Raw genomic sequence first — 17,964 nt, forward strand, 5'->3', positions numbered from 1 at the left:
GGTGATGGTGGGGATGGTGATGGTGGGGATGGTGATGGTAGGGATGGTGACCACAACCGCCCCATCCCATGACCCCCCTTCTCCCCCCATCCATCCCCCTTGCCCCTCTCTCCCCACACCACCATACCCTTCAATGGTATCATCCCCATCGGCCGCCCGCAATGGCGCCACACTAACCATCCATTCTCACTCCTCCGCCCGCTTGGCGCCATGTGGCCTCTGTCCGCCCCCCTCCGCCCCCCTCCCTCCCTTCCACGCTCAACCCGCACCACACCACTCATCACAGTAGTGTGGCGCGTGACCATGTGCCTCTTCTCCAAACCACCTCCGCTCGCCCTCGTGGCTGCCCTGCTCCTCGCTGCTGCTGTGGTGAGCCCTTCGTACCTCCACCCGGACGAGCATCACCAGACGGCAGAGCTGGTGGCGCCAAGCGTGCTCGCCACACGCCCGCATCTGCCGTGGGAGGCCACGGCGGCGGCTCCGCTTCGCTCGTTGTACATTCCTTGGCTCGTGGCCGGCCTTCCATGGATGCTCATCTCGGCCATCGCCCCGTCAGCTCTCACTCCGTCGGTCATCGTCGCCGCGCCGCGCATCGCCTCGGCCCTCTTCATCGCCCTTCCGGCGCACTGCTGCGTCATGGCGCTAGCACGCGCCCTCAGCAAAGATGTTCCCGACGCAGGCGTAGCTGGTCGACCAGGTAGCGCTGCGTCGGCATCGAGCCCGCGCAAGGCTTCGGTGCGGTCGACGAGTCAGGTCCGCCGCGAGGGTCTGCGGCTGCGGCATCGGCACTCGGTGACCGACGAGGAGCCGCTGGCTTCGGCACAGCCGCCGCCGAGCTCGGTCGGTGACGCGCATGGTTTTGTGGCAAGCGTCGGGTGGCTGATGGCGACAGCGTGGCCGGTGCTGATCATCGGCGCCCGCCCCCTGGCCAACGGGGTTGAGGCGGCGGCGGCGGCGGCGGCGTTGTTGACCGCCGACCGCTGGCGGCGGCGCGATTGCAACGCCAGCGACATTGTCCCCGTCGCGGTTGTCGTGGCCCTGGGGATCTACTTGCGGCCATCGTTTCTGGGCTTTGCCGGCGGCCTCGCTCTCGTCATGGCGAGCTGGGCCGGGTGGGACCCCAAGCGGATGTTCGGCTCTGTGGCGGTTGGCCTGGCGGTGGTGGCTGGTGTCTGGCTCGCTGCAGCCTGCGGCGAGACACTGCTTTATAGGTATACGCTCTCTGATCACACCGGGCACAACTACGAAGCGCTTGTGGTGCCGCCGATCAACTTTGTGGCGTACAATGGCGACGCAGCGTCGGTGGCGAGCCACGGCCTCCACCCGCGGGCGACACACGCACTTGTCAACACAGTCATGCTCTTCGGCCCGCTTTGGGCGATGGCGGGCTACGGGCTTGCTGCCGGGCGGCAAATGAGCGCGGGCCTGCGGTGGGTAATGGTGCCTGCGCTCGCCTTCCTCTGCCTGCTCTCTATCGTCCCGCACCAGGAGCCACGCTTCCTGGCGCCGATGATGGCCAGCGTGGCGGTGCTCGGCGCCGGGGCGGTGCAGGAGCTGGGCCCGATCGGGCGAAAGCGATTCTGGGCGTCATGGGCGGTGTTTAATCTTGCAACACTCGGCGTTTTCGGCGTCCTCCATCAGGGTGGCGTTGTGCCCGGCGCGGTGTGGGTGGCCAGCGAGGCTGGGCCGGACGCCACGGTTGTCGGCTTCCACACGTACATGCTCCCCGCGCATGTCATTGCGCGATCTGGAGCTAGAGTAGTGGATCTCGGCGGCACGGGCGTGTCGGCACTGGTGGAGGCGCTGAGCAGGTCGGGTGGACGGGCGTTTGTTCTCGCGCCGTCGAGTGTGCTGAGCACCGACGACGCGGTGGCGCTCGGGCTCGAGCTCGCCACCGCCTTCTTTCCGCACCTCTCGTTTGAGGATCTCGACAGCGCGCTGACGCTCAACGTGTGGGCGACGACGGACGCGACCTCGCTTGCAATGAGGTCTTGACGTCGAGGACAACAGCGCCATCGGAACGGGTAACGACGGCGCCGGAGCGCTCGTTGCGGACCCAGGCGACGGCGGCGTCGGCATCGCCGGCAAAGCCAAGCGCCGAGGTGAGGAGATCGAGCGGGACAACCGGGCGGTAGGCGCGGAGGAGGGTGTCGTAGGCCAGAGCGCGCATGCGGGGAAGCATCGGCTCCATGAGGTGGCCGGTGAGGCCGGGCGCGGCGTCAAGAAGGCGGTAAAACGCGGCATAGTCGCCGAGAGCGACGGTGGAGCGGACAGCGATGGCATGCTGGACCTCGTCCGAGGCGAGCTGCTCGCTGGTCAGGCCTGCAAGTGTCTTCATCAGCTCGAGGTCTTGCTGGTAGTAGACGGTGTAGAGGATGCGGTAGGCGGCAAACTCGGCGCGGGCACCGGCGTCCGGGATGGTGGCGTAGAGCGGCTTGAGCTGAGTCTGGCACTGGTTGTACTCGTCAAGGTCGCTGTTGGCGAGGGCGATGCGGGCGTGGGTCTCGTACACCTTGATGGTAAAAGCATTGTTGAGCCGCTGGACGGTGAGGTCCTGGCGGATCGACTTGAATTGCTCGCACACGTCGAGGTACGGCGTGCCGGCCTCGTAGGCGGCGACGTGGTGGTCGAGGGCGGCGCGGAGGACCGGGAGCGGGCGGACGGTGTCGGGTGCCGGCGGTGAGGTCAGCCGCAGGTATGGCTTGTTGAGCGAGGTCGAGGTGCCCTGGACCGAGACCGAGCCCCAGTCCATGTCTTCGGTGATGGCGGTCTTGGAGGCGGTGAGGTGTGCAAAAGCGTTGCCGCTCCAGATGGCGCTCGCGCGGGCCTCAGTTGCAGCCTCTTTGCGGGCCGACGCCTTGTTGGCCTTGCGGGCCAGCCGCTGCAGCTTGCGCAGCGCCTTGCGCGACATGTACTCGGGCAGGTCGCCGACCGGTGGAACCTCGACGCCGGCCTCGGCGGCTCCGAACCTGGCGGCGCGAAGGATCCGCTGCAGCTCCTCCTGGTCGAGCGAGGCGACGCGAACCATATCGCCGCCGCGCCCGCTAGCGCTAATCAGATCTTTCGGTGCCTTGCTCGCCTTGGCCTTTTTCGCCCGCTTCTTCTTGGGCACGCTCAGGCCCACAAAGTCGTCGTGGGTGTAGTACGAGGCCGAGGCCGAGGCCGAGGCCGCCGACGCCGCCGTCGCCGTGGCGGCGGCTGGCGGTGTGGGCGCGCGCTTGCGCTTGGCCGACGGCGCCTCGAGCGCCGACGAGACAGCAAACATGTGGGTCGGCAGCATGTTGAGTGGCGGGAGAGCGGCCCAGTTGGTCGACTCGAGCTCGCCCTTGGAGGCGAGGGCAGAGACAAGCGCCGAGACCCTGGCGGCGATCTGCTGCGACGAGAGCTGCGACCGGGCCTGCAGCCGCTGCTTGCGTGCGTAGGCCTTGATGGCCGGCGACCACTCGATGGTACCGGAGATGTCTTGCGTCGTCCCGCCTGTCGACGGCGGCGGGCCCGGCGGAAGCGGCGGCTTTGCCGGCGAACCCATCAGACTTGCTGACGGCGCTGAGGCCAGTGACGCTGCCACGGCCGCCTGGGCTGCGGCCTGTGCCTGAATGGCAGCAGCCTCTGCTTGAGCTTGCTGCATCGCCTCGGCCGACTCCTGCGGTGGCGGGTAAAAGGTAGACTGCGCGATCGGTGTGGCAGCCTGCGCTTGGGTGTACTCTTGGCCCGGAGCATGATGATGGCCCGGAGTGGTGGGGTACTGATACTGACCTGCGGGGTAGCCATCTGATCCGTAAGCCTGCTGCTGATGAGCGTATACGTTCTGAGCTGCGGGATGGCCAGCGTAGCCATGGCCTACCGCATGCTGCTGCTGCTGCTGCTGGTGGTGGTGGTGGTAGTGCTGCTGCTGCTGCTGCTGCTGATACTGATACTGATGCTGATGCTGATAGGCAGCGCCCCACTGTGGGGCGAGCTGCTGCTGCTGGCCATAGCCGGCCTGACTGCCATACGCTCCAGGCGTAGCAGCCATATACCCCGAATGGGCATAGCCAGCAGCATGGTGAGCCGACACGGGTGGCGGCGGGTAGTACGTAGTGTTGCCCCCACTCTGTCCCCCTGCTCCAACCATGCCCTGGCCCATACCACCAACCATACCGACTCCCACCAAGCCAGCTCCGACCGTCCCTCCCTGTGCCCCTCCGTGGGGCTGCCCGTGGGCGGGTGGCACTCCCCCTACCCCTGCTGCGCCTGCTACCCCCCATTCCCACCCCCACCCCCTCCTCCCCCTCCTCCCCCCCGCCTCCTTCTCCAGTTGTACCTCCCCAGGTATGCCCATGGTACCCTGCGTAGCTCCCGGGTGCCCCTTCCCACGACATTGGCCCAAAGTGGTGGATCGCAGTGAGGTCTGCCGATGAGCCCGCGCCATGGACCACTACCATGGCGTCGATGGCCACTACCATGGCGGACATCTCTGCTGTGAGTCGTGCTTGGCCACCGAGTTCGGGATCTTCTGCCTTTGGTGTGAGCTACGGGGAGTGTTGCCACCACTGGCTAACACCCGCGAGGGGCTGGGCGATGCGAAGCTTTACTTTGCTTTGAGCGCCGATAGCGTCGGCACAGCTCGACTCTGGAGGAGCCCGGAAGCCACCCAGCTGCCCTTTGCAACACAATCTACGACAACGATGACAAAGAGCGGACTCTTGGCACCACACGATCTCATTTGATTGTGGTGGACGTGAGAAGTGTGTGACATCAGCCCATGCAACCGCCTCGCCGGTCACGGTGTCGATCGGCACGATGTGCCGGCACAGAGGGGCCAGGCCGTCGAGCCAGCGGAGCGATCGCTCGGCCGGCATCATAGAGTACCTTGCACTTGGCCCAAAAGCGGTGTGATGGTGGCTCAGAGCTGACCTGGACGATGGACTTTCATTCTGGAATGGAGGCATTGATTCAGTTGTGTGCCTGTCAGGACAGGGCTGATTCTCAGAACCGATGGCGTGTGAGCTTGGGGGGGGGGGGGGGGGGGGGTGACAGCATGTGTCAGTTGGAGCGACGGTGCAGGACAGGGAGAAGGTGGCGGTGGTGGGGATACACCCGACTACACACTAACTCCGGTACTGTTGAAGCTCGTTCTGTCCAATATGGCTGCATCCTCTTCGTTGACTGGTCTGGCTGATGATTCGTTCATTCATCAGCAATACGGCAATGACCCGCGGATGGTCAACTTCGCCAAATGGGGACCCATTGACAAGGATGTCATTGTCCTCGCCAGTGAGATCGATCGCCAGTTTGGCCACATCCCCGATGGTGCCCTCATCGAGTTTCGCTTCTCCTGCAAAAACATCTTGGATATGGATGCTTTGTCCAAGTCGGATCCGATTCTCATCGGCACCGAGAACCGCTTTGTCCGCCTCAACTGCCCCTACGATCGCAAGATCGGTACCACCGAGGTGAAGAAGAACGACAACAATCCAGTCTTCTACACCCCGCTCTACACCCGCGTCCGCAAAATCGATCTGAAGGACCACGTCATGCGGTTCTTTATGCTGGACGTCGACAAGCCGGACCATCCGCTCACCTCGCTGACCTCGCACGACTACATCGGCGAGACCAAGGTCAACATGCTGTCGGTTCTCTCCGAGCCATCGTGCACCTTTACCACTCGTCTGGCGTGGGAGGACAAAGATCCGCGGGCGTCAATGGACGGCATGTCCAATGGCATGAAGTTTGGTGGGCTGGCCTATCGCTCCCACGGTGCGCTAGGCACAATCACCGTCTCCGCCAACGTGGTCGACGAGACCGTCGAGCACGCCATGGTGAGCTTCTCGCTCTCCGCCGCCGGCCTCGACAAGATGGATCGCTTCGGCAAGTCGGATCCGTATGTCATTGTGCGGCGGGCGCTGACGCCGGACGCGGTTGTCGGCTCGCCAGGCTGGGTCCCGGTCTACCGCACCGAGACCGTCAAGAAGACATTGGATCCGACCTGGCAGCCGGCAAGCATCTCGCTCTGCGGCCTCGCCGCCAACGATCTTCACAGGCAGCTCATGTTTGAGGTCTACGACTGGGACGCAGGCTCCGCCGACGACATCATTGGCTATGCGATCACCACCCTCGCCGACATGCTCGCCGGCAACGTCTCCATCCCGGTTATCAACACCGAAAAGGCGGCCAAGGCTGCGCGCAAGAAAAAATCGTACGACAACTCAGGCATGCTCACCATTTCCAACACCCAGATGACTCCGATCTCCGGCTCTGAGCTCGGCCTTCCGGCGCCGCTCGACAACATTGAGCTTCTTGCTTGGGAGCGGTGGACCGTCGACGATGTCGTCTGCTTCCTCGTTCGAGAGCACAAGTACGACGTCGAGCTCGCCGAGCGGTTTCGTGCTGCCGAGATCGACGGCTTTGGCTTTGTTGCCCTCAACGACTCTGATCTTAAGGAGCTCGGCATGACCGTCATTGGCCGGCGGAAGCGACTCCTTGGCCTCATCCACCAGCTCAAGCGCGACTCCGACTCGGTGGCCTCCAACAGAGGCGCGCGTGCTTCGCGCGGCCTTGGCGGCGCGTTTGCCATGTAGGCGCCGGTCTCCATCCCGACCTACAGCAACGCACCTCATTGATGACAGAAGCCATTGAAGACACCTTTTTCTCTCTGCAAAAGCCATCGAACCGCCGTCGCGATGAGCCATCGCTCCACATACTGGTCGAGGCGGGCGACGTGTGGCAGACGGGCGGCAGTCGCCGACGACAGGCTCGGGAGCAGGGGCAGGGGCAGGGGAAGAAGAGGGGACGAGGGCAGCACCTCTCGCCAGTAAGAGGGTGTGGGCAAGGGCAAGTGCACAGAGGGGATGGAGCCTGTGGTGGACGCCCGTGGGCACGTCAGCTTCCGCTTCCGACACGCGCGTGTAGTGCCTGCGGCGGTGTTTGGCGCCAAGACCGCGCCGCGTGTCACCGTCCTCAACATGGCCCACAACAAGCTGATGGGCTTGCCCGAGGGCTTGACCTTACTCTCTGGACTGCGCGAGCTAGACATGTCACACAACTCTCTCTCGTTGCTCAGATCGGACGAGATTGTCGACCAAACAGTGGCGATCGCGTCGACTAGCGCCGCAAGGGCGGCGAAGAAGAGTCGCCGCGGCAAGCAGCGAAAGAAGGGCAAGGCGCGAGGGCAGGGGCCATCCGCAGATGCTGATCTTGACCTGCTGCAGCTACCGGTCTTGATCCAAGTGGTTCGACTCTCACACAACAGACTGCACCGGGTCCCACGGTGTTTGCTCGCGCTTGACGAGCTCATCGAGCTGGATCTCAGCTGTAACTCGATCGACTCGTTGTCCGCTGAGGGCGCGAGTCTGGCAAACTGCACTTCGCTGCAGGTCTTGCGGCTGGCTGGCAATGCACTGTATACCATCGATGCTGAGTGGATGGCGTCGCTTCCGGCATCGCTGCGGATCCTCGACCTCTCACGCAACGATCTGGTGGCGCTGCCGTCCAGTGTGCGGACGCTGGAGCAGCTTAGTGTGCTCAATGTGAGCCACAACCGGCTCGTTGCGCTTCCGGTGGAAGTTGGTGGCATGCGCGTGCTGCGCGAACTGGATACCAGCCACAACCGGCTCGTGCGGCTGCCGTCGACGCTTCTCGGCCTGAGGCATGTGCTGCAGCGGCTCAACATCAGCTTCAACCCTGAGCTGCTCCGTACACGATACGGGGTTGCCGAGGAGGAGGCGCACTCATGTGTGGCTCAAGTTATGGATGTGATGGCCGGTGGCGAGGCAAAGGTAGTGGCCGTCGAGTCTGCGGTTGACGGGAGTGACGGGAGCGAAGAAGCCGCCGAGACCTCCACATTTGAGTGGGAGGAGGGCAAAGGCGAGTCTGAGGCCGACTTCTGGAGGTATGGTGTTGAGGCCGAGGCCGAGGATGGTGTCGAGGGCTGGGGTGATGGCGCGGAGGCCGAGATCGAGGGCTGGGGCGACGATTATGGTGAGCTTGAGGCCGAGGTCGAGGTCGAGGCCGAGGGCTGGGGCGACGATTATGGTGAGGTCGAGGCCGAGGTCGAGATCGAGGGCTGGAGTGACGATGATGGCGATGCTGGGGTCGAGGCCGAGGGCTGGAGTGGCGATGATGGTGAGGCCGAGGTCGAAGCCGAGGTCGAGGCCGAAGGCTGGGGCGACGATTATGGTGAGGTCGAGACCGCGGTTGAGGCCGAGGGCTGGGGCGACGATGATGGCGAGGCCGAGGTCGAAGCCGAGGTCGAGGGCTGGAGTGACGATGATGGTGAGGCCGAGGTCGAGGCCGAGGTCGAGGGCTGGGGCGACGATGATGGTGAGGCCGAGGTCGAAGCCGAGGTCGAGGGCTGGAGTGACGATGATGGCGAGGCCGAGGTCGAAGGTGAGGCCGAGGTCGAAGCCGAGGTCGAGGGCTGGAGTGACGATGATGGCGAGGCCGAGGTCGAAGCCGAGGTCGAGGGCTGGGGATTATGGTGAGGTCGAAGCCGAGGTCGAGGCCGAGGGCTGGAGTGGCGATGATGGTGAGGCCGAGGTCGAAGCCGAGGTCGAGGGCTGGAGTGACGATGATGGTGAGGCCGAGGTCGAGGCCGAGGTCGAGGGCTGGGGCGACGATGATGGTGAGGCCGAGGTCGAAGCCGAGGTCGAGGGCTGGAGTGACGATGATGGTGAGGCCGAGGTCGAGGCCGAGGTCGAGGGCTGGGGCGACGATTATGGTGAGGTCGAGGCCGAGGTTGAGGCCGAGGGCTGGGGCGACGATGATGGTGAGGTCGAGGCCGAGGTCGAGGCCGAAGGCTGGGGCGGCGATTATGGTGAGGTCGAGGTCGAGGTCGAGATCGAGGGCTGGAGTGACGATGATGGCGATGCTGGGGTCGAGGCCGAGGGCTGGGGCGACGATGATGGTGAGTTCGAGGCCGAGGTCGAGGCCGAGGGCTGGAGTGACGATGATGGCGATGCTGGGGTCGAGGCCGAGGGCTGGGGCGACGATGCCAAGAGCCGGGACAGCAGTGAGGTCGAGGCTGGGGCCGAGGGCCACAGCTACAATTCCGATCTAAGAGGCAATGCCAAAGCCGAAGCCGCCGGCCGGGGAGCTCATACCAAGGATAAGGCCAAGACTGCGCCCGAGGCCCGTGGCCAAGCTGGACACGATATTGGCGACTGCACCACATCTGGCGAAGACTGCGCTTGGGAAGGCCGCAGGTCTATTGATGGCGATCCAGCAGCTGGCAACGTCGATGTCGATTGCACGGTAGCGGCTGTGGCGCGGCACAGCAGAGTCGCAGTCAGTCCTAGATCGCAGCGCAGGCTTAGCTCTGCAGCCTCATTTGATTCCTACCCATATTCTGTCACGCCGCAACCTCGCTCCGACTCGCGACGCCACACGGAGCGCGCTGTTGGCAACGATCCTCAGGCCATGGCCACGCCAAGTCCTCGCACCCATGCCAGCCGTCACCATCGTCCAAGCCATGTTGCCACCATCGCTCTACACGCGCCCACGCCCCCGACACCCCGCCGCCGCCGCCGCCGGCCGCCGCCGAGTTCTGCCTCCTTGCCGCTCCGCATTCCTGCTGTTCCACAACCGGCCACTCCGCCGCCACCACCGTCTACTGCCACTACGAATCTCAACTTTGATGATCTCCACCTCAGTTCCCGTGCCTTACCTCCTCCGCTTGCCCTTCCTCACCCGACTCGCCATCCATTACCGCCGCAGCGGCCCGAGCCGCATCCTGTGGCAGTCCCGCGCCGGACAACCACCCGCCACGCCGATGGTGATATCTGGACGCTTCTCAAAGAGACCATGCCCGTCCCAAGCCCGACTCCATCCGAAGCCACACAACTGACCCGCCTACCTCCGCAGCGCTTTGCCTCTGCGCGTCGTCAACGTCTCCACAGCAAGGCACGACCAAGCTTCGTCACTGATCCGATTCGCTTTCCGGAGCTGCCGCCCCAGCCCACCGTCACCACCACCGCTGCCAGGCCTCCGTCGCAACCGCAACCGCCACTGCCATCAACACCACCTTCTTCTTGTCCACCATCTCGCATTGTATCGCCTCCACTCTCAACTCGCTCGTTCCTCCGCGATCTTCTCGACGACACCCGTACACCAACCGCAACTCCGCGGTCTCCATCGCCACCTCCTACCACCACGCCACAGCCTGACCTTGCCTTTCCCGCTCGCGACTCTCTGCCGCGCGAGACCATCTCGTTCATTGACAGGACATTCCTTTCTTCGCTTAGCCTTCGACGATAAAGGTTTACGGCGAGAGCTCGAGTGTGACCGTCGACATCGCTGCTCTCCGGCGGACCTGCTGATGCACATGGGGAGCTGCACCGCGCCGGCGATGGCCGCGACCTCGGCCGCGGCCACCTCGCTGTAGCGGGTGACTTGCTATGGATGCGCTTGGTGGCGAGATCGAAGTTCGTGGATCCCACACTCCGGGTGACGTCTCCCCGCGAGCCCGAATCAGCGCCGATTGCGGTCGTGGAGGCGGTGACCGAGGCTGTGGAGGGGAGAGCACCGACGCTGTGTGTGGCCGCTCGCGCACCACCGCTTGCCGTGGCTGTCGCGCCTGGTCGCGCGCAGCAGTCGCCGCCAGATCCACATTCTCGCCTGCCAGCAACCGCGCCGCAACACATACCGCGTCGTTCGCCGTCCCACCCACAACCGCTTGTGGATCCAGACGTCGTGGAGGTGAAGGCGACCGCGAAGACGGCGACCTCGCCCGTCGCGGCATCGGCACCAACAGCACTTCGCCTTCCGGCTCGAGCTCGCGGAGTAGTCCTGACGGCGCGTGCATATCGCTCAGCAGCGCCGGCGTCTCGCCATCAACAACCACAATCGACGTCCGTCGCCCAGTCCGCGGCTGTGGGGATCGTGGGCTCTCGAGTTCAACCACCACCTGCCGGCGAGTTTGCAGCACGGCCTTGGTTAGTGACGGCCGAGGCGGCGGTGGAAGAAAATCGACTTCGACCAGATACAAGCTGTCATCAGCCTCATTGGTCGGCGTTGTCGTCAGTACCCGCGGTGGATGCAGAGTGGCGTTGGCCTCGAGGCCCGACTCAGCATCGAGATCGATCCTCAGCAGCAACGCAGAAATTTCCCGCACGTACTCGTCACGGAGGCCTTCGACCTCGCGACGCGCCTGTCGGTAGCCGCGGTCCATGAACACATCAAGAGCATGGATCGACGCGCCACCGACAACATGAACATCACTCTCGCTAATCTTGCGCGACCGGGTGCCGTGTACACTCTGCGAACCGGGTAGCAGTGGCCGCCGCCGAGACAGCGTGCTTACCCAGTCCGCAGCCAGCTGCTCCTCCATCGCGGCGTAGCCGACGTCCATAAACTGCACAAACTCTGCGTCCTCCTTGGCAGCATTAAGCTCGGTAGCGGCGGCGACATGCCGAGCCATCCGCGTGTAGTTCGCTTTGGTGAAGCCGTGCTCGCGGCATCGCCGCATCTCTGCCCGACGCAGACGCGACAGTGCCGCCGAGCACGATGCAAGCGTTGACGACCGTAAGACATGGGCCTGTGTCTCGCCCACTACGAGTACGTCCTCGTTGGCAGTGAGGAAGAGCGCGGTGTGAGCGGGGAAGGCAGCGGACACGAGAGCAGCAGCGGAAGCGCCGCCTCTGATCGCTTCCCCCCTCCAAGTCCCAGACTCTGATGGTGACATCGGAACCGCAACTGAGGAGGTGCTTGCCGCGGAGGCAAATCTGAAGTGACGACACGCCGCCGGCGTGGGCCTCAAACGAGTGCTGCGGAAGGACATCGACGAGGTGTGACCGGTTGAAGACAAGGACAGCTGTAGCCACACGACCGCTCTCGCTACCGAGAACAAGAACCTGCGACTCGGCCTCGAACGCTGTAGACACGATCTTCTCCTCGGCGCCAATCCGGATGTGGAACTCACCGGCAGGCATCAAGCTATCGAGCGTGAGTGCCTTGATTACGCCGTTGGCCGACGCCAGCACAACCGCCTCCCGCCGAGGCAAGTATTCAAGGAGCACGGTCCGCGAGGAGAAGATCGACCCAGCCTTGAGCGTCGACCGGCAGACCGAGCACCAGACGCCAAATCCGCCGTCGATGGTGGCAGCCGCAAAGTACGCCCACTCCATGTTCCACAGCTCGACTTCTGCGAAGAGATGGTGGAATACCGCGACGTCAGACTCGATGTAGTTCGGGTCGACCATCTCTCGCACCGACTGCCCGCTACTCCCAGGAATGGCCACCACCGGCGCCTCGGCGTGCAACGTGCGAAGGAGGGCCACCAGCTGGGCACGGATCTCTGCCGGAGACGCTGCAGGCACGCGCAGGTCTGGCACAGAGTTGATCCGACCGGCCGCATTCTCCACCAGCGCTTGGGCCACCACTGTCGCCTTGGCTGCCTCGCACATCCGCCGGCAGCTCTTGCAGTGCTTCATCGATGACGGAATCTCCATCATGGCCACTACATCGCTTGAGCACTGCGGCGCCGAGTACACCAAAGTATCGGCGGCTCGCAGCACTTCCTCATCGCATTGACCAACGCGAGCGCGAGGAAGCGGCGGCTGCTTTCTGCCATCCGTCTGCATAGCTCGCTCGCCAAGCACCTCGCAATCGATGGCCTCGAGATGGCCGTCGGAGAAGCCGACGACTAGCAGCTGAGACGACGGCGTAAAGAGCGCCTTGGTGGCGGCGATCGCCGCCGCGGATGCTGCCAAGCTGGCGGCTTCCACATCTTGCTTGGCTTGCTGCACCCGCTCAACATGAAGCACATCGCCAACAAGGCCGACCTCGCCCTCGCGATCGAGAGCAGAACTTGCGGCGGAGAACTGAAAGCCAAGCTGCTTGGAGATGTATGAGGCCTTGGCAACACCGTCAAGGCCATCGACGTCGACAGCAGCGTCTGCTGCTCTCCGGCGCCGCCGCGAGACATAGTCCGAGTTGAGCCGCTTCTTGGCGTAGGCGGCGTACGACTGATTGAGCTGTCGGCGGACAGTGGCCGCTTGCTCCGCCGACGGGCGCGCCTGTGCAGTCAGCAGAGCCTCCTCCTGAGCGGCGATTCGGCGGATTTCAGCCAGGTCGAAGAACGAGTAGGCCTTGACTGGCTCGCACGACTCGGCGTCGAGGACGCGGATCTTACCGTCGCCACAAAGCGCGACAAAATGGCCCTTGACAGCGAGTCGCGCCAGGACTGCCAGAGCGGCCGCAAGCTGGGGGTCATCAATGCTGCCGCCGCCAGCCTTGTCTGGTGAGCTGGATCTGGGGCCTGTCTTTTGGATCGAGGCAATCGAGCTGCGGAGCGAAGCCGCGAGCGCCGGCAACGACGCGTTGAGCGCGTCGGTCGGCGTTGTTGGTGGAAGCTCGACGGGCGGAATCCACGAAATGCCCGTGGCACGCCACGGCAGCTGAGCAAAGAGCACTGGCTGCTCAAAGACGTGCATGAGAGTGATGACGTTTTCGGAGAAAACCACAATGGTGCGGGCGTAGACGTCCAGCGCATCGTCATCAACAAAGAGCAGGGCGTGTGGCGGCTTGTTGTACAGGTGCGCTGAGCCAGCCGAGGCGCCCGGGGGCTGGCCGTCGGACCCGGGCTCGAGCTCGGTCAGCGACTCAAGGCTTCCTGCGCCCGCCTCGGTGGCGCCTCCAGTGACATGGAGCTTGCGTTCCCGGGCGCGCACTGCAGCAGACTCGTTGGCCTCGGACATCCGTTTGGCGTTGTGACGCTGCGCCGCGCTAGACCGTGACGATACCTGATACGAGGTGTGGACCTTTGAGATGCATCCGGCCGAGTCGAGGTCCCAAAGCCGGACGGTGCCGTCGGCTGCAGCCGAGATGATACAGTCGAGCGACGAGGCAGCCTGGAGCGCGTTGATGCGCCCGGTGTGGCCTTCAAAGCTCTCCCACTCGACGACGTTGAGCGGCATGGGCGTCCACGAGCGGATCTCGTGGTCTGCAGCGCCGCCGTGAAGAGCAGGTTTGTTGTTGGATCGTACGTCCAGGCGGTGAGCGTGATCGAGTCGACGTAGGAGGAGAGGCGATCCAGGGTCGAGACAAGCACCAGTTCGGTGTAGTCGATAATGACAATGGTACGGCCGCAGCGTCCAAGCACCCGGCCGCCGTCGGTGTCGATGTGGAGCTCAGCGAGCCACTCGATGCCCGGCAGCACGGCGCGGGCAAGCTCGCGGAGGCGAAAGACAGCAAACTCGCCGGTGGTTCTGTCGACGACGGCCACAAAGCCAACAACCCGTACCTGGCCGTTGTTTGTGGAGATGACCAGCTCGCCGCGCTCTTCATGGGCGGCCATGCCGACGACGCTCCCGGCGCCGAGTGAGAGCGATGTGACCGGGACCAGATCCTGATCCAGGATAGTGAGGCAGTTTGAGTTGTAGATGAGGGCATACACACCATGCGTAGGGAGAAAGCAGGCAAAGGTGACGCTCTTAACAGCCTCCCGATCCAGCCGGACCGAACGAAGCGGAACATGATGACGGAGATCCCAGACACGGAGTGACCATTCGTCGCACGTCAGCAGTTCGCCAGCTCCTGAATGGTATGCCCTCGACGTGTGACCAAAGAGATGAGCAGAGAACCTCAAATCGAGTGTGTTGACCGTCTCGGGATCCACCAGCTGCGACAGCCCGCGTGCGTTCATGCCGCTCTGTCCGTCTCCTTGTTCGCCTTGCCCTCTTCCACCAACCGTCCGCAAGCCACCACCAAGACAGGCGGTGCCACTCTCTCGCCCTTTGGGTGGAGGGTGGTGGGTGAAAGGTGGTGGGGGGTGGGGTGGGTGGAGAGAGAGAGATGGCGATGGGGTGGCCTTCCCCCTTCCCCCCCCCCCCCCCCCTCCCCCCCCTCCCAGGGTGCTCGAGCCGAAGCCAGCGAGCCGAAGCCTGACCTCAGCCTAAGACCACTCGACTCCCCTCCCCTCCCCCCCCCCCTCCCCCCCCCCCCTCCCCCCTCCCCCCCTCTCTTACTCCTCATGCACCACATGCCCCTCACTCTTCTCGCTGTGATGGTGGTGGTGGTGGTGGCAGCTGTGGTGGTGGCGCCGGTCTCTTCAGCCAGACCGACGCTGACGGTAGCCCAGGCCGAGCTCCTCCGGAGTGACATGTCGGATATCAAGCCACAGCAGGCTGTGCTGATGCTGAGCTGCGGGCAGCCATGCCATAGTCTCCAGGCTGTGTTTGATGATGCTGCTGTGGTGCTGAGAGATCTGCTGCTGGCAAGAGTGGTGGTGGGAGAGTCGGCCGTGGATGTGGCTCGACTTCCGGCGGCACAGGTCGAGCTCGTCCTTCCGCTCCATCCGCCCGAGATCGTCGTCTTTACAGCTGCCTCACATCCGGATGCCATCCAGTCGGGAAAGGCGCTTGCTGACGCAGTACTTAGTCTGTTGCCTGTGGAAAATGTGCTGACGCTCGCGCCGGACGACTTTCTTGTTTCTGCCCGTGATCTCGCGACGCCAAGCGGCCCGCAAGCCCGCCGCCTCGCTGTTGTCTTCACCAAGCGCACTCTTATCTCGGCGCCGGTCCGCAGGCTGGCTCGCCAGTTCCGTAATCATTTTCTGTTTGTGGTTGTGCCCGGCATGACCCTCACTGGCGGCATGGACATCGACGCTATCGATGCGGCTGCGGCGTCAGCGGCTGTGGCGGCCAACGCCGACTCGCTGGTAGGCAGCTCGAGGTCGCAGCTGGCGCAGCTCAAGGCTGCATTTGGCCTCCGCTCGCTCCCGGAGATGGTGGTCATCCATGGACGGCGAGGGCGGGTCTTTGACTATGCGCGCTTTAAGCCAAGGGCGCCGACGCAACCCGGCGCCAAGCCGGTCGTCACCGAGGCCGAGCTCGCCAACTGGCTGGCAGACGAGGCCGAGCGCGGCGAGAGCGCGGCGGCGCACGACGGGCTCTCGCCGGCGTCGGCGCAGCCCATCCCGTCTCAGGCCGAGCAGATCCAGGCCACGCTCGCGCAGTTTGCCGGCATCGGGAGCATCGCCCATGTTGCGACCGACGCTGAGCTCGAGGCCGCATGTGACGGTACTGCCGGCTCGCGGTGCTTTATCTTTGCGCTCTCGCTCTTTTCAAGCGGGCATGGCACGATCTGGTCAGACGCAGTGCCGGCGTCCGAGTGGGACGCGTACTCGTCCAAGGCTGCAATGCACCGCAAGTCGGTTCAACCCTACCACGCGGCACTTGTGCTGGATCTGGACAAGCAGATCGAACGCGCGCTCGGTGTCGCGCCGGCGTGCGTGTGGATCGATGGCGACCTCAACGCCGGCTTCCTCCGTGACCTCGGCGTCGAGGCCCAGGATGTGCCAGTAGTGGTGGCTGTCGACCGCCAGCTCGGCCTCTTTTGGGTCTACGGCGACATCCTTGATCGTGCCACCATTGTCTCGTGGGCCGCTGAGGTCTGGGACGAGTCTGAGCGCCAGCGGTCGCTTGTCCCACCGCACGAGAACTCGCCCGCACCAACTTCAATCCTCCCGCCGATGGACGTCCCGTTCCGGCAGCAGCGACTTGCTAGCGTGCCGTTTACGCTCCGGCGGCGGTAGGCCGACCGTCACGAACGCAAAGGATCAGGCAGCTCGTAGCCCGGAAACATGGCACGATCGGCGAGCTGGAGTGCTTGTGCCGCTGCTCCAGTGCGCAGGCAAAAGCAGCGAGGCCGGCAAACCCCTGGTAGAGCGAGCACGGGTTGTCGGACGTCTCGTGACCCTCAACAAAGGAGGGCGAGTTGGCGAGGAGAAGAAAAGCGCGGGCGCGGACAAGCCAGATAGCGACGCCTGTGGCGCGATGGAGAGCCAAGAGGGCAAACCCGTTACCGGCGAGCCCATGGCAGAGGCCGGGCGCCTTGGTCAGAACGCCGCGCTCCCAGATGACGTCGCCGCCGGCGACGGCAGCGTCCAGCAGTTGTGGGGCGTCGAAACGAGCCGCCGCTTCGCAGAGCATGTGGATGGCACCCGGTGCGCCGTGGCACCACTGGACCAGCCGGTCCTTGCTGTTGCCCATCGACGACGGCCAGTTGCCGGACTCGAACCGGCTAGCTGCAAACCAGTCGATGGTGGCACGGACGTCGGCACGGGCAGCATCCGGAACCACGCTCCACGCCCGCAGCAGCGTGTACAAGATGCCGCTGAGGCCGTGGGCAGCGCCAAAGTACCTCTTCTTGTGCCAGGCGTACATGAGCGGTGGGCTGGAGTCGCCGGCGCGAGCCGCGCAGGTGCGGCCCGAGTCCAGAATGCAGGTCACGACGTCGGCCTTGACCTGCTCGTCAACGGAACAGCCAAACGACTCGACAAACAGCAGAGCCAACAGATAGCCCGCACGACCGTAGAGGATCTCGTCCGAGTCTGCATCGCGTATGCGGGTCGGGGCGTCGGTGTAGAACGAGATCAGCTCCTGAGTGTACTCCCAGGCCCTGCGATCGTCTCCGGCCACCGCCGACACCGCCGCCGACACCGCCCACACGCCTGGCTCACCTTCATGAAAGGTGATCCTCTCCCGCTTGCGACCCGGCTGGGTCTTTAGCGCACGTCGGGCGGCCTTTGCCAGCTTTCTTGCCCGCGAGCTCGCACCGGAAACTCCGGCGGCGGCCATGTGGAGGAAGGCCAGCGCAGCGCCGGCCAGGCCCGTGTACACGCCAAAGTGGTGGTTCTCATCATCGCCATCGCCGTACGTCTCCCAAACCATCCGAGCTGTCTCCTTCCGCACCGCACGCGCTGTCGCATCCATGGCGCTGGCCTCTAGCTCTGGCCAGGCAGCGACAAGGGCTTGGGCGGGTGCCGACGACGGAGAGGAGGACGAGGAGGACGAGGAGGAGGGTGCCTGGAGGAACGGATTGGCAAAGTAGCGGGCAGATGCTGCCATCTCCGCGGTCGCTGACCACTTCAGCAAGTACCAGGTGGGTGAGGACGACAGGTGCTGCGTGGTCTCAGGCGCGAGGGCACCCGGCATGCGTGCTGTGGCGGCGGTGATCAAGGTGTGACGACCTTTTGCTGGATTCGGT

The 17,964-nt window shown here is 64.4% G+C and overlaps 6 protein-coding genes across 7 annotated transcripts; 3 read left to right on the forward strand and 3 right to left on the reverse strand.

Annotated features, from left to right (window-relative positions):
• Positions 1-284: 284 nt before the first annotated feature.
• On the forward strand, positions 285-1,922 carry AMSG_09173 (GPI mannosyltransferase 4; the record flags this gene model as incomplete). The annotated part of the gene is made up of 2 exons (XM_013899429.1): positions 285-1,846; positions 1,888-1,922. Exons 1-2 carry the CDS (start codon positions 304-306, stop codon positions 1,920-1,922), a joined length of 1,578 nt encoding a protein of 525 aa, XP_013754883.1. The 5' UTR covers positions 285-303.
• AMSG_09174 (SAC3/GANP domain-containing protein) lies at positions 1,731-3,837 on the reverse strand (the record flags this gene model as incomplete). Its single annotated transcript, XM_013899430.1, has 2 exons — positions 1,731-3,705; positions 3,753-3,837. 2 exons carry the CDS (start codon positions 3,835-3,837, stop codon positions 1,946-1,948), a joined length of 1,845 nt encoding a protein of 614 aa, XP_013754884.1. The 3' UTR covers positions 1,731-1,945.
• A 1,364-nt stretch (positions 3,838-5,201) lies between these two features.
• Positions 5,202-6,560, forward strand: AMSG_09175 (copine-5; the record flags this gene model as incomplete). Its single annotated transcript, XM_013899431.1, has 1 exon — positions 5,202-6,560. One exon carries the CDS (start codon positions 5,202-5,204, stop codon positions 6,558-6,560), a length of 1,359 nt encoding a protein of 452 aa, XP_013754885.1.
• A 270-nt stretch (positions 6,561-6,830) lies between these two features.
• Positions 6,831-9,374, forward strand: AMSG_09176 (the record flags this gene model as incomplete). 2 transcript variants are annotated; one of them, XM_013899433.1, is made up of 4 exons in its annotated part: positions 6,831-7,976; positions 8,271-8,438; positions 8,464-9,112; positions 9,183-9,235. In XM_013899433.1, 4 exons carry the CDS (start codon positions 6,831-6,833, stop codon positions 9,233-9,235), a joined length of 2,016 nt encoding a protein of 671 aa, XP_013754887.1. The 2 variants fall into 2 exon arrangements, with proteins under 2 accessions (XP_013754887.1, XP_013754886.1); XM_013899432.1 differs by lacking the exon at positions 8,271-8,438 and having other exon boundaries at positions 6,831-8,264; positions 8,560-9,112; positions 9,183-9,374.
• Positions 9,375-10,911: 1,537 nt separating this feature from the next.
• On the reverse strand, positions 10,912-14,620 carry AMSG_09177 (uncharacterized protein; the record flags this gene model as incomplete). The annotated part of the gene is made up of 4 exons (XM_013899434.1): positions 10,912-10,947; positions 11,003-11,512; positions 11,646-13,910; positions 13,991-14,620. The coding sequence occupies 4 exons, from the start codon at positions 14,618-14,620 to the stop codon at positions 10,912-10,914; spliced, it is 3,441 nt and encodes a 1,146-aa protein (XP_013754888.1).
• A 1,914-nt stretch (positions 14,621-16,534) lies between these two features.
• Positions 16,535-17,912, reverse strand: AMSG_09179 (uncharacterized protein; the record flags this gene model as incomplete). Its single annotated transcript, XM_013899435.1, has 2 exons — positions 16,535-16,583; positions 16,633-17,912. 2 exons carry the CDS (start codon positions 17,910-17,912, stop codon positions 16,535-16,537), a joined length of 1,329 nt encoding a protein of 442 aa, XP_013754889.1.
• Between the last annotated feature and the right edge of the window lie 52 nt (positions 17,913-17,964).

Source organism: Thecamonas trahens, assembly GCF_000142905.1.
Source record: "Thecamonas trahens ATCC 50062 unplaced genomic scaffold supercont1.45, whole genome shotgun sequence".
NCBI lineage: Eukaryota > Apusomonadida > Apusomonadidae > Thecamonas > Thecamonas trahens.